Genomic DNA, 14562 nt, shown 5'->3' with positions numbered 1-14562 from the left:
GGCGGGTTGAGCTCATTAGTCACTTTGCTTTTACCAGAGTTTTGCCAAAGTTCTTGCATAGATTTTGGGCCTTTAATTCATTTTGGAGTATAGCTGTATTACCAAAAATATGATATGCAATTTGAAACATCACAACTTTTTGCTTTATATTCTTTTCAACTTGTCTATTATTATAGGTTTACAGTTTGTTCCTATTTATGTAAAACCCTATTATCTGAATATTCACATTATCTGAATCCCTTCCTTGTCTCTCAGCGTGAGATACACACTATAGAGAGCCTGTATCTCATGCTGGAAGATAAGGAAGACATTTGGATAATGCAGACTTTCAGATAATAGAGAGAAACTTCCCCTGCTTCCCCCCACAACAAGACTGCAAGAGCGAAGAAAGGCACTCAGCTATGAGAGAGGCTGAATGGCTCCTTCAGCAGCACAAGAAACCCTCTGCAGCCCTGCTGTCATGGAAGGGAGTTTGTGGGTTCATGCCAGGTTTCTGCTCTTCCCTGCATGGCCCACAGCCATTCCTGTACTTTATGCCTGCGGGGGGATCGGGTGTCCCTGACCCTGTGGGAGTTCACAGAATTTTGTACTGCCCTGCCTTCATGGAAGTGAGTGAATGGAATAGAGTAGAGAGCCCTTGTTAGAACTGCAAGGAGGAGGATGAGCCCAGGCCATGGGAGAGGCTACATCCTGCCTGTACAGTCTGAATTGTAATTGAATAAAAGACATTAAATAAAGTTCTGTGTTCACCTACTTTTTTTTCCTTTATACTTAGAAGGTTACATAAGACAGAAAGAATGGCTCAGTTTCTTTGTATATAGCTGAGTTCAGGACTGATACAAGTGCAGTTAGGGGTCCTTCAAAATTGTTAGACTTGTTGCTTTTACAAGACATAAGGTTTATTGCTGTTACTATTTGGCCCAAAGTGCACTTCTAGTAAAAGCTGCATGTGAAAGGGAAAGGCAGTACAAGGGCCAATTTTTTTTTTCTTGAAAGAGGTACAGCAGATAATATAGGTTACTTCAGGTCAGGAATCTCCAATTCCTTCAGATAACGACAGAATCCTTCTGATAATGGAAGGATTGAGATAATTGTTTGACATAACCCTAACCAAATCATATAGCTAATTAGTGTGTTTGATCTTATCATATAGGTCATAGGTGGGGAACCCAGGGGCCAGATGCAGCCCCTGGTTTGCTTGTATCTGGCCCCTAAGATTAGGGGCTCCCCCGCACCATTGTCGAGCCCATGATGCCTCACCGGGCCCCCCCTTCCCTTCCCTACATGGGGCTGGAGCACACAATCTACTACCCTTTGCTCCGCTAGACTTATGTGTGAGGGGAATGTGGGGAGTCTTTCTCCTTCTCAGTTGGGGTTTGTTGGTTTGTTTGTTTTTTTGTTTTGTTTTGGGGCTTTTTTGCATCTCACTTGAGTGCGGCCTCCGACTGATTTTTTTTTTCCCCTCTCTCCCCTCCCCCAGTGGATCAGTGGCCCTTTAACCATAAAGGTTCCCCACTCCTGATAAAGATTATCTCTGATTTAAAGCTTTCAGGAATAAAAGGGCAACCGTTTGCTCACCACGTTACTGAAACCTTAAATGTATAAAAAATGCTAGATGTGATGGTGTTACTGGATAAATAAACCAGAACTGATGGCCATTGTTTTGCCTCTTATCAGTTACTGTCCTGTGACTAGATTGAACACTCACACTCGACTTGGGGGAAAACTGATATGTAAATTTTCATATTCAGTCTCTGCTCCAGATTGTACTACGTTGTGAACTAACACAGATAAAATTGTTTGCCCACAGAAATACACAGGGCTTGACTAGAAGAGGAGTTAGTGCATAGCAGGCTGAAGTGTAAATCTGCAGTACACTAGCATGCAGTGCACTAACTCACCACTGAAATTCGAGCAGATAAAATAAAATTATAATTTTAGTGTGCAATAGCAGTATCCACATGGCTAGTTAGTGCTCCGCATTATAGTGTGCTATAGGTTTACATCCCAGCCTTTTGTGCACTGTCTGCATTGGGACAAGTTCACAAGGTATCTTGCAGAGGTCGTTGTTGCTTGGCTTTGTGTAAGTCAAGCATCCAAATACTAGATGGGTAAAAATCATGAAAGTACCTAGAAATAGGCATATGAGTAACAAGTAAGAGTAACTTTTTTCTTTGTTTCAGTCGAACTGGTCCACCCTCATCCCCTACAGCAGGAGAGAAAGAGGAGAACCCTGCTGTGCTGGCTGAGAATTGTTTTAGAGAGCTGTTGGGCCGAGCAACCTATGGGAATATGAACAATGCTGTTAGACCCGTATTTGCGTAAGTAGAAAACAAATATAAAAACAATTGTACTAAAAGTTGGAAGTGCCTAACGTTTCAATAAAAGGATGAACAGTTTGAATACTAATAACAAACATCATCCTTGTATATATGAAGAACTTCTGAAATACTCTAATCTTTCTTCCATGCCCATCACTTTGATCATGTAACTTTGAATTCTTTCATTGGGTCCTCTTGTTTCATGGCATGAAATTCTACCGCATAAAATTCTTGTTGCCTTTTTCGGTGCCCTTTATAAGTCTTTCCATCCCACCTAGAGGCTAGCTTGGTCTGCCCCCTCTGTTAGCTTCTCCTGTGCAGCCTTTGTATTACAATGCCCTGGATAGGTCGTCACCAGTGGAGACAAAACGTGGGTTTGCTGTTTTAATTCATCAGTCTTCCTCTACTACCTAGCTAAAAGATTCAACTCTGTTCAGAAACTGTTGAATCATAAAAGATACGGGTTGGAAGAGACCTCAAAAAATTATCTAGTCCACCCCCTCCCCCCCTCAAAGCAGAACCAACCCCAATTAAATCATTCCGGACAGGGCTTTTTAAGCCTAGCCTTAAAAACTTCTAAAGAAAGAGGCCTCACTAGGCAAACCATTACAGTGATGAACCGCCTTCATCATCTGAAGAAGTGGGCTGTGCCCACAAAAGCTCACGATACCATCTACATGTTTCGTTAGTCTATAAAGTGCTACCAAACCATTTGTTGCTTTTTAAGTTTATCCTGTACAGACTAATTTGGCTACCCCCTGAAGCACCTTTCTAGTTAAATAGTTTTTCTTAATATCCAATCTAAATCTCTCCTCACCACGACTTGAGACAATTGCTTCTTGTTCAGTCATCTTCTGCTACTTGAGAATCTCCTTGGGAGGCAGAAAAGCGGAGAGTGAATAGTTGAGTAATGACTCAACTACCCAGTAATGTCTTGACTACCTAATAAGCCTAGACTTGTTGGGTAGTCAACTAGTCGCTTACATCCCTAGCCAGTGATCTGGAAACTTGAAGAAAGCCTCGCCTACCTCATCCTCTTATCTAGTGGTCTATAGCAGATGACCACCACAACATCACTCTTGTTGCTCTCACCTCTAACCTTAACCCATCATACTGCTCTCTTACAGTGCAACTTCATCCTTTCTCCCCCACCTGTCCTTCCTGAACAGTTTATACCCATCCATGACAGCGCTTTAGTCATGAGAATTACTGTACCAGCTCTTTGTTATTCTAGTCATATCAGAGTTCCTTGATTATTCTAGGACTTCCAATTTTTCCTGTTTCCCAGGCTTCTTGCATTTATGTACAGGCATCTACAAGAACTAGTCGATTGCTCTATTTTCTCCGTATGAATGAGGTCTCCCATATTACATCTTCCTCCTTGTGTTTCCTCCCACTATTCCACTTCCCCACTTAGCTCAGGAATTAGGTCACCATTTTATATGAATTCATAAATTGCTGTGGTCCAGCCAGCAGGAGATAGAGCCACATTCATTCTAATAAGCAGAATTACACTTGGAATGCCCTTCTGAATTAATACATATGGATACTAACTACCCTTGCTCAGAATCCCTCAACACCCACATACTTGTGATAACTACAAGAAATCAAACCGCTGATAACGATTTTTTTCTGCATCAGTCAGGGAAAGCTAATTATATTAAAGTGTATTGGGTACCTTCAGTTAGTTCCATGCACAAGCCAGAGATAACTAATGTTCATGTCCATTCCATGTAGGTGTGCATGCTCTAGGGATGTAAACAAGTAATCGACTAGTCGACCATCTGATAAGCAAAAGCTTTTGCTTATCGGATAGTCGGCAAACTAGATAACTAGTTGCTTCCCCCCCCCCCCCACTTGCTGCATCTATCAGAAAGAGGCAGCAAGCGGGGAGGAACAGGAGGGGCTCTTGTACATTTCAAAGAGGAAATGCCCAAATGGAGCCCGGGATCAGCGGGGGACTTCCTGCTGGCTCCGGGCTCCATGCGGCGTTTCAATCGTTGAAATGCCGCACTAGTCCTTATTGACTTATCAAGTAGTCGATGGAAATCCCATCAACTAATCAGTTAGTTAATTAATCGAATTTTAACATCCCTAGCACATGCTGGGTGCACCATTGAAAGTTTTTTCCCTTAGTCATACCCATTGGGCCAGCAGAGGAACCCCCTGGTGTGGCGTTGCTATATCAGCAAATATAAACCCCTAGGGTACGTCTAAACTACATGCCTCCATCGACGGAGGCATGTAGATTAGCCAGATCGGCAGAGGGAAATGAAGCCGCGATTAAAATAATCGCAGCTTCATTTAAATTTAAATGGCTGCCCCGCTCTGCCGATCAGCTGTTTGTCGGCAGATTGGGGCAGTCTGGACGCGACGCGCCGACAAAGAAGCCTTTCTTGATCGGCACAAGTATGCCTCGTGAAACCAGGTTTACCTGTGCCGATCAAGAAAGGCTTCTTTGTCGGCGCGTCGCGTCCAGACTGCCCCGATCTGCCGACAAACAGCTGATCGGCAGAGCGGGGCAGCCATTTAAATTTAAATGAAGCCGCGATTATTTTAATCGCGGCTTCATTTCCCTCTGCCGATCTGGCTAATCTACATGCCTCCGTCGACAGAGGCATGTAGTCTAGACACACCCCTACTGACCCTCCACCCCCTCAATTCCGACTTACTGATGGTGATGGTTGTTGGAACGTACTTTGCAAGCACTCCGAGCAGTTCTCACCTGTTTTGGTTTTTTTTTATAGTGTTAGCCAGTGTTTTTCTAGTTGATTGTTTTTATCTTGTAAATAGTTAAGTGTTAGTAGTTACTTAAATTTGGGGCCCGCGTTGCATCTCCAGCACCTGCGGCAGGGCGTGCCCGGGCCCCAAGGCTTCAACCCTGTGTGAAGTGCCAGAAGCCTATGCCCTGTGGGGATGCCCAAAAAGTCTGCCTCAAGAGCCTCGGAGAAGCCCATCTGTTCGAGCCATGTAAGATCTGAAAGGGCTTCAAGCCACACATCAAGCAAGGGAGAGAGTCTCAGTTGAAGATTATCCTCATGGAAGCAGCCCTTCATCTGCCACTGGCACTTCGCCACTCATATTGGGGCTCAAGTTCAGTGACTCCAATGACTCGGGGCAAGCCTCACCTGGGCCCCCTGCTGAGAGAGAGCCACCCATGGTTCACCCTCCTATGGTGATGTCCTCAGTGGCTTCCCAAGCTCCCTCACAAGCCCGTGATCCAGAGAAGGTGGGCCTGAAGGGGTCATCTTCCTCTTTGCCAGATGAGGCTCTTGGTGGTGTGCTTCCTTCTCTCCATGGACTCGAGGTCACATCAGGACCTCCTTCGCTGCCTGGTCCAGAGTTTGGGAGTTCAGGGAGAAAAGATGTCGAAGGACTCAAACCTGACAGTTGACAGTCTGCAGCCTGATGCCCCTACTAGGGTGGCCCTGCCCCCAATAAGACCATAAAGGATCATAAAGACCCTTTAACAAACTCTGGTCTCCATCTCACTGACTGATAAGAAGGTTGAGAGGTGGTACTTTGTGCTGCAGGAGGGGAATGAGCATCTCTTCCCCAGTCCCCCTGGGGTCCTTCATTCTTGAGGCAGGGAACCAGGAGGAAAGACATGGGTAACTGGGTCCAATGCTCAAGAGCAGGGATGCTAAAAAAAGATGGACCTTCTGGACAGGAAGGCCTCTGTGTCTGGGGATCTGCAGCTTTGCATAGTGAATCAGGAGGTATTGCTGAGTTGCTATGCTTACAACACATGGGCTGCAATGGACAAGTTTATCCATCCTTAGTTCAAGTCTCTCTGAGGAGGGCAGAGTGGTCTCTCGGGTGGCCCTCCAAGAGGCCCTAGACGCAGCAGATGAGGATGTCCGCACCATGGCCTCGGACCTAGTATTGCTCCACAGCTCTTGGCTGCAGGTGCCGGGGGTGCTTCCTGAGCTCCAGACCACCATTCAGGACCTCCTCTTTGAGGGGCCAACCCTGTTGTCAGAGCAGACTGACCATCATCTGCATGGCCTGAAGGACACCGGGCCACATTAAAATCTCTCAGGATCCATACCCCTGCCCCTCAGAGGCACTCCTGCTCAAGCAGAAATGCCCCCAGCCCTGCCTAACAGGGCATTTTCCTACATTTCTTCTGACATAGGGGGAGGAATGGTAATAGTAGAAACAATAGGAGCCATTCTCGCCCTTCTTGGGATCGGGGGGCAGGCCACTCAAATAAGCTCCAGGGCCCCTGACAAGAAGCTGGCAGTACAGTAACAGGCTAGCCACATTAGTGCGTCATAAGATTGAATGTCAACCTAGTAATGTTGGTCAGGTTGACTTTAAAATCTCTTTGCTGCTGGCAATTCTTAATGTTCTTTCAGTGTCAATATGATATGCCTTGTCTCAAATTCTCACTTTTAATTTTGATTAAATCTGACTGCTCCATCAGGCAAAAATTACTAGTTAGTGAAAGTTGAAAAGTTTTATAGTAAAATGTACATATTGGGAGTCTTTTTGTTGTTGTTGTTGTTCTCAGTCTGTTTGGGATCACATATTTATAGTGCATATATGCAGTCTTGAATAGCTGAAGAATGTCTCAAAGGGGAAAGGAAGGATCTGCCCTATAAATTGTGTTTTCAGAATAGAATACCCCTACAGATAGGAATTTTGCCACAGCAACATCTGCATGAGGTTTTTGAAATAATAGAGGAGGATGGGTTGTCCTTCCTGTGATTCATTCTGAATGGTTCTTAAATTGTACTTTTTAAGATTCTTACACCCACGTCCTTACACAGTGTTGCGAGAACTCATTTGCTACTCTACAGGAATGGTTTCTACTTTATTGATATTTAGAAACACTAGTAATACCTTAACACTTGTAAGCATACCTTATGCTCCCAGCTCACTCTTATTTTATAGAGAGATATTAATTAACTTTCCTTTTTAATACTCTTCAGCAGTTGTGCTTTCACATTGTTTATTTTTTTAGTCTCTTGCCTGTGAATTTCTTTTAATTTATTTGATTCCAGATGAAAAATGCTTTATGCCTAAAAGTATGGGAAATAACTGACTAGGCAGCAGTACTGCCAGAAATGATCTGGGAACTAGAGTGGATTACAAATCAAACAAAAAGGCTAATGCTGTTCTGAGGTGGATTATTGAGTGTCACGTGTAAGCCATGGGAGATGATTCTTTTCATCACTGGTGAGGCCTCAGCTGGAGTATTGTGTCCAGTTTGGGGCACCACAAATCAGAAAAGATGTGAAGAAACTGGAGAGAATTCACAAGAGAGCAACAAACATGATTAAATATTTAAAAAATCTGACCGATAAGGAAAATTTAAAAATTGGTTATGTCTTCTCTTGAGAAAAGAGGGCAGAGGGGAACCACTGTTATAGGCTGAGGACTAACTGGCTAAGCAATTAGGCAGAAAAGGACCTAGGGAATACAGTGGACAAGAAGCTGGATATGAGTCAACAATGTACACTTGAAGCCAAGAAGACTAATGACATATTAGTGTGCGATAGGAGAAGCATTTCCAGCAGATCTAGAGATGTGATTACTCCACTTTATTCGACACTGGTGAGGCCACATCTGGAGTATTGCATGTAGTTCTGGGCCCTCCACTACTGAAAAGATGTAGACGCATTGGAGAGGGTCCAGTGGAGGGCAACCAAAATTATTAGGGGGCTGGAGCACATTACCTTCGAGGAGAGGCTGAGGGCGTTGGGCTTTAGTCTGCAGAAGAGTGAAGGGGGATTTGATAGCAGCCTTTAACTGCCTGAAGGGAGGTTCCAAGGAGGATGGAGAGAGGCTGTTCTCAGTAGTAACAGATGGCAGAATGAGGAGCAATGGTCTCAAGTTACAGTGGGGGAGGTCTAGGTTGGATATTAGGAAAAACTATTTCACTAGGAGGGTGGTGAAGCACTGGAATGGGTTACCTAGGGAGGTGGTGGAATCTCAAGGATTTTAAGTCCTGGGCTGACTAAATTCATCCCAGCCATGACTTTGTTAGGATTGGTCCTGCTTTGGGGAGAGGGCTGGACTTGATGACTTCACTATGATTCTATGATTTTTAACGTGGTAAGTCTTCAAATACAAGAATGGCCATACTGTGTCAGACCAAAGGTCGGTGTAGCCCAGTTTCCTGTCTTTCAACAATTGCCAATACTGGGTGCCCCAGAAGTGATGAACTGAACAAGTAATCATCAAAAAAATCTAGAATGTTCCTGTAGCAGATTAGAGACTAACAAAATACATACACATACCAGGGGACTGCATCCCCTGCTCACTATGCTTGCCAACCCCCCTCTCTCTGGGAGTAGATGTTTGGCCAGGGGGAGGATACAGAAGCAAGCTGGGGTGAGGGTGCAAGAGCAGGGGATGGTGCAGGAGCAGGCTGTGGGTAGTTGTCTGGCCAGGGGGCGGGGGCAGGAACACACTGGGGTTTCGGGGTCTTGGTGGAAGAGCTAAGCAAGGGGACTGGAGTGTGGGGTCTCTGTGGAGGGGTGTGAGTGTGAAGATTTCTGGGTGGAGGAGGTGTGTGAGGGAGCTGGGAGTGCAAGGTCTCAACAGGGTGGGGAGTAAAGGGGCTGAGGATGGAGGGTCTCAGCTTCGGGGGTCTGAGTGAGTGGGCTGGGGGTACGTGGGGTCTCTGTTTGGGGGGGTATGAGTAAGTAAGCTGGAGGGGTGGGGACGGGGGAGGCCGCGTGTCTCTCGCATCCCACCTCCCTGGAGCACCGGGGCAGGGCACTGCGGGACAGAGAGTGACGTGATAGTCCACTCCCTTACCAGCACAAACTGTTCTGCTCTTCTGATGTTAAGGGCTGTTATAAAGTAGACATGGAGGACAACTGATCACTGTCCACGTACTGTAGGACAGGAATTATCTTAAATTTTGGTTAGATATTAAAAAAAAACTTTTTAACAATAAGGATAGTTAAGTACTAATAGGTTATACAAAAATAAAAAAATTTAAATAAATGTACATTATATTCAATAGACATGAAATGTTGCATTAACCTAGTTGGTACACACCTAATCTATAAACATAATGAAACAGAATTATTCTTTATCACTTGCCTTATTGGGAAACAAGATTGTAATTGCCCTTTCATGCACTGGAAGGTTCAGTATGAATATGAAAATAATAAAATCCATAAAATTGTCAATTTGTGTCTGCAAACTGTTTGTATAGTTATATGTAATCATTTAAAAATTGGCTACAGGTCTGAAAGTCTATTTAGTTTACTATGTGCTGAAGTTTTCATAAATGGGTTAGAGGGAGAGGTTTGCTGTGTAACTTTGGATGTATGGCATGCTCTGCATCTACCAGCAATACCTGAACCTGATAAACTCAACTGCAGCTTGAATGCATGCTAGTAAAGATAAATGGATGAGTGAGTTCAGAGTTGTACTGAACTCTGTTCTTGGGAACTAAGTGGGTAAGCCATCCCAGGATACTCCTGAGTGTGTTAGATCTCAGAGGCCACACCAATACTGTTAAAATTTTCATTTTGAGGAGGGGTGGGGGCGGAAATAAAGCATTGTAAAAAGTCATGTCTGCTGTATTAGGAGCCAGTGTGGATTTAAAAAAAAAAAAAAAAACTCTTGCTCACGTTAGTGTTTTGCAGTAGTTATGTTTTATCAAGTGCGCTTCAGAAATTTGTCAACAGGGTACTGTTAGTGATGAGTAGGTTTGTAATCCATTTTTTCTTATTTTAGGTCACGAGATAGGATTTATTATCTTAGAACTATGAATTTTCAAAATGTTGTCCTTCATGCCTCAGCTACAAGATTGGCATAACATTGCTTTATTTTTTAGGGGTGTTGCTTTCAGAGGGACCTGTGAATGCTCAGCACTTCTAATAATAAAGCCACTTATTTAGGTTCCTAAATAGAAACTAAGGTTACCAACTTTATTAGGCATCCAAATGTCAACATTCTGGCCATAGGTTTTGGCAAATAGAACATGTGTCTCCTGGGTTGTAGTCCTCTTCTGTAATTTATAAGGTCATCATTTAAGTGCTAACAAGGTGAAAATCTTTAGATCTGCAGCAATAACAGTTAGGACCATAAAAATAGTGTGTTGCAGCCAGGACTTTCAGTTTAAAATGACTGAAACCAATAAATTGCTAGGATACAATCCATATTTTTTTTATCAAGAATCAATATAAAAAAGAAACACTTCGAAAAATCCTGCATCTTCTGGTTTTGTTACAGACATTTAGACCATCACAAACTCTGGGATCCCAATGAATTTGCTGTCAACTGCTTCAAAATTATCATGTACTCTATACAGGTAGGTTTCTTCTCGTCTATTGATTAGACCTGTGTGTACTATATAAGAACAAAGCTGATGAGAAAACAAGCATATAATCCATATAATGATAGATCTTTCTGTTGGTAGATACAGGTATAGAATCTACAATGTCCCTCCCATTTATATGCCATACAGGAAAATTTATTCTCACCCTCCAGTATTTGTCAAGCAGTTTAACCCTATACCTGTGACCAAGAGTCTCAGCAACTGTGATTCTAATCTCATATGCATTCAGATTTTGAAGTGTGAGGAAGGAGAAAGGGACTTGAAAGTTAGTTAATTTTATTCTATTTGTTCTATTTTACACACATCCAAAAGGAAGTGAATTGTCACATTATTAACTCAAACCCTTGATATAAATGATATAACTAATATTTGCCAGTCCTTCAGTGTACCAATGACTCCACCCTTATTCTGAGAAATTTGAGAGATATGGGGTACTAATTTAAATTAGTCCGTTGTAGCATCTTTTATCTACCTTTAGTCCCACTCTTCATTGACTGGAATTTAGAAATGTATAATTGTGTCTGTGGGGGTTTCGGGGTGCGATCACCCCCTCTTGGTCCGAGAGGGGGGGTCAGCGAACCCTAGTGCCCCCTCTTAGTGCCTATCGGGCCCCCCAATACTGGGTGCGATCACCCCCTCCCAGGAAGAGAGGGGGGGTCAGCGAACCCGTCAATAGTTACCCGTCTCTGCGGGGTGGGGCAGCAGACCCCTGGTTCAGAGTTTCCCCTTGCGGGGTTGTGACTTGTAGCGTCTCTCTGTTCAGGCCGCGGGGAGTGGGATGTTCCCTTCGCGGAGGGAGGGGGACCCGGTCCCACCCTCTCTCCGGGTCCCAGCCCGGGGCCCTAAGTGGCGGGGCCTGCTAATGCCCCAACGCGGTGGATGAGGGAGTTAATCCCTCCGCAACTCGTCCACCGAAGGTCGCCAAAAGCGCCCTGCCCCGGGCTCCTTCCTCCCTCCGGGTGGCTCTCGCCAATCGTGCCCGTCGCCTTTGCACCTACCCTGGTTCGGTGTCCTGGGGTGTGTCGCTCCCGGATGCGGCCTCTGGGGCGCGCTCTGGGGTGCCGTTCTGCCTCCAGACGTCCCGCTCCCGTTGGGTGCGACGAGGTGGGGTCCGCCCCCCGTCGGCCGAGGGGCTGAGGGACCGCCAAGGGCAGTGGCTGTCCCGGAGACCTCGGGACCAGCGCCGGGCCGGCAGCCGTGGGGTATGCCGCCCGGGCTCCGTCCTGCCTCCGGGTCTGCTCCCCTGCTCCTGCCAGGAGCCTGCCTCCTCCTCCGTCGGCGGCCAGCCCTTTTGACCTGGCCCGCCGCGCTAGCCGCTCCCTGGGGCCCCGCCCCTTCCGGGTACGTCGCCGCGCCGTGCCCCGCTGCCCAGCTGGTTTGCTCCCTCCCGCCCCCGCCATCCGGGGACGCGGGGAAGGAGCCGTAACGACGCAGCCGGCGCAGGCGCGGGGGGAGTGCCTCCGCCCGCTGCCGCCTCCAGCTAGCGCTGGGGGAACGCCGGGGAGTCCGCTCCCAAGTGTCGGCTGCCTGCCGACCGGGGCTCCGGCTGCCCCGCCCCCCGACCAGTGACAGGCTGTCACAGTGTCCCAAAACAGTGCTAAGGAGGAGGGGAGCACCACTTATTAGGCTGAGTGATTGTGTGTGGAGGTATCTTTAATTGGAAAAGTAAAAAAAACAATTCTTTTGCAGGCACAGTATTCCCATCATGTAATACAGGAGACACTTGGACACCTTGATGCTCGCAAAAGGGATTCACCACGAGTCCGAGCAGGCATTATCCAGGTTCTTTTAGAAGCAGTTGCCATTGCTGCTAAAGGATCCATAGGTGAGTGATGGCAAGTGAATGTATCAAACCAATGAACTATTTCAACGAGTTTCAGAATGAATACAAATTTAAACTGTTGGTTGCAATTTTTACCACTGTAGCTTTTTTTTTTTTTTATCTAAAATTAAATCACATTTTTTGTTCTCTTTGGTGCAAATGGAACTAGCCCTCCTTTTTTTTTTTAGCACTTAGAATTTGTTCCAGAGCACTGGTTCTATAATTGTAAGTGTGGACCTACCATTACCGTTACAGGGCCTCTGCCCTTTACAACCAGGAATTCTAGAGAATGTAGATTTGAGTAATTACAGGAGAAAAACGAGACCTATTGGTTAGTCAGAGAGAGACTAATGTATAAGAATCTCCACAAAGACCAGCAATAGTCCTGGCAGAGCTCCTTTCACAACGGACCAAGACCGTTGGGAGTTCTTGCTAAGGAAATTCAATGAAATTCTGATACAAAAGTAGATTTTGTGAAACTCTGGGGAAGAACCTAAAGGGACCTGAGAACTTCAGATACAATGCTGAATTTTTGTTTAATAACTGAAATCCTAGAGGAGAGACTTTATCATGAAATTCAACATTGTTTCTGACTTTGTTCAGCTCTGAATAGGAGGAGAAATCGAGACACAGCAGTGCACCTGTTTGGAGAGGTGCTTTTCATGGACCTACATACATAGAATCATAGAACTGGGAGAAACTTCAAGAGGTCATCAAATGCAGTCTCCTGCACTCATGGCAATATCTAGACCATCCCTGACAGGTGTTTTTCTCTCCTGCTCTTAAAAATGTCCAATAATAGATTCCACAGCCTCTCTAGGCAATTTGTGATTAAGCACTGGAATAGTGACAGTTAGGAAGCTTTTCCTAATGTCCAACCTAAACTTCCCTTGCTACAGTTTAAGCCTATTGCTGCTTGTCCTATCAGAGGATAAGAAGAATAATTTGTCCAGTTTTTAACCAGTTAACCATTTATACAGGATTTTACATCCCTATATTGAAAAATGACTTGTCAGGAAAAATTCCCAGTTTTGACAGCAAAAAACTTCCACCCCTATCAAAGATTCCCTTCCCCCCTCATATTGTTGTTTACAAAGAGCCAGTGTAGACTCTGCTTTTGTTTTGTCAACAGAACTGGCTTCAGCCAATATCCCACAATGCCTGCCCTGATCCCTCTGCTCTTTGTTTTGATTCCTGCTTCTCTGCAGGCATGCAGCTGTCCCATTTCTAGTATCGACAGCTGAGTGTGCTGCTGTGTTTGGGGAACAAAGAGCAAATCATTGGACTGCCCCTTTTCTGCCCTGCTCTAGGAATAGAGCAGACTGCTGCTGCAGTGGGAGAGGGACAGTCAACTGTGCTGCTTTGGCACAGAGCTACTTGTGACACTGCTCCTGGCAGTTGAGGAGGCTGTGGGAGAACTCAGGGGTGGGAGAGTAATCCCAGCATGCCCAGCAACCAGCTCTGCCTTTCCACAGCACTTTACTGTAGGATACATACCCACAATGAATTTGCTCACATTGTCAATGAAGGTGCCTCCAATGTGGACATAGTCTGTCGACGGAGGGAGTAAGTGTGAACTCCTTCTGGTGACTTTTGTCAACTTTTGGGTGTCAGCGTAAGTTTGTCAACAAAACTTGGTAGTGTAGACCAGTGTTTCTCAACCAGTGATATGACGAGTACCCTTAGGGGTACTCAAGAGAAGTCTGGGGGGTACATCAACACAACTGAAATTTGGAGAAAACTGAATTTTTGTGTTAAGTTTTACAGCGCTTTATTTTTGTACTTTTTTACACCCAAAAATGTCATCGTCCTCCCGGCTACAATTAACTTGTTTAAAGCAATGCGTTGCAATGGTAGAAAAAAAAATGTGACTGAAAACTGTAGATACTGGGGGTACTTATCATTTTTTTTAAAGGGGTACTTTATAAAAAAGGTTGAGACACTGGTGTAGACAATCCATTAGTGGCACTACGAGTGTATGTATGTTCAATTGATGACACCTGTTAGAAGTATTTAATCTTCCAAATGTAGACAAAGCTTTAGACTTCAGTGAGAACGTGCATTTAAATTCTACTATTATTGGCTCTTAGCCTGGAAGGGTCAGGATTTTA

At 45.0% G+C, this 14562-nt stretch overlaps 1 protein-coding gene across 5 annotated transcripts in view; it reads left to right on the top strand.

Moving 5' to 3' along the window:
- Positions 1–14562, top strand: part of EFR3A (EFR3 homolog A) — a 105359-nt gene that overhangs the window by 50296 nt on the left and 40501 nt on the right. For all 5 annotated transcript variants that reach the window (XM_075920132.2, XM_075920131.2, XM_025184913.3 and 2 more), the window contains 3 exons: positions 2184–2321; positions 10524–10602; positions 12319–12454. In XM_075920132.2, coding sequence (XP_075776247.2) covers positions 2184–2321; positions 10524–10602; positions 12319–12454 — 353 coding nt within the window. The remainder of the gene's footprint in view (positions 1–2183; positions 2322–10523; positions 10603–12318; positions 12455–14562) is intronic.

This window comes from Pelodiscus sinensis, chromosome 2 (genome assembly GCF_052426305.1).
Source record: "Pelodiscus sinensis isolate ZL-2025 chromosome 2, ASM5242630v1, whole genome shotgun sequence".
Taxonomy (NCBI): domain Eukaryota; kingdom Metazoa; phylum Chordata; order Testudines; family Trionychidae; genus Pelodiscus; species Pelodiscus sinensis.
Note: the sequence above shows the minus strand (reverse complement) of the source record. Positions and strands in the feature narration are given on the sequence as shown.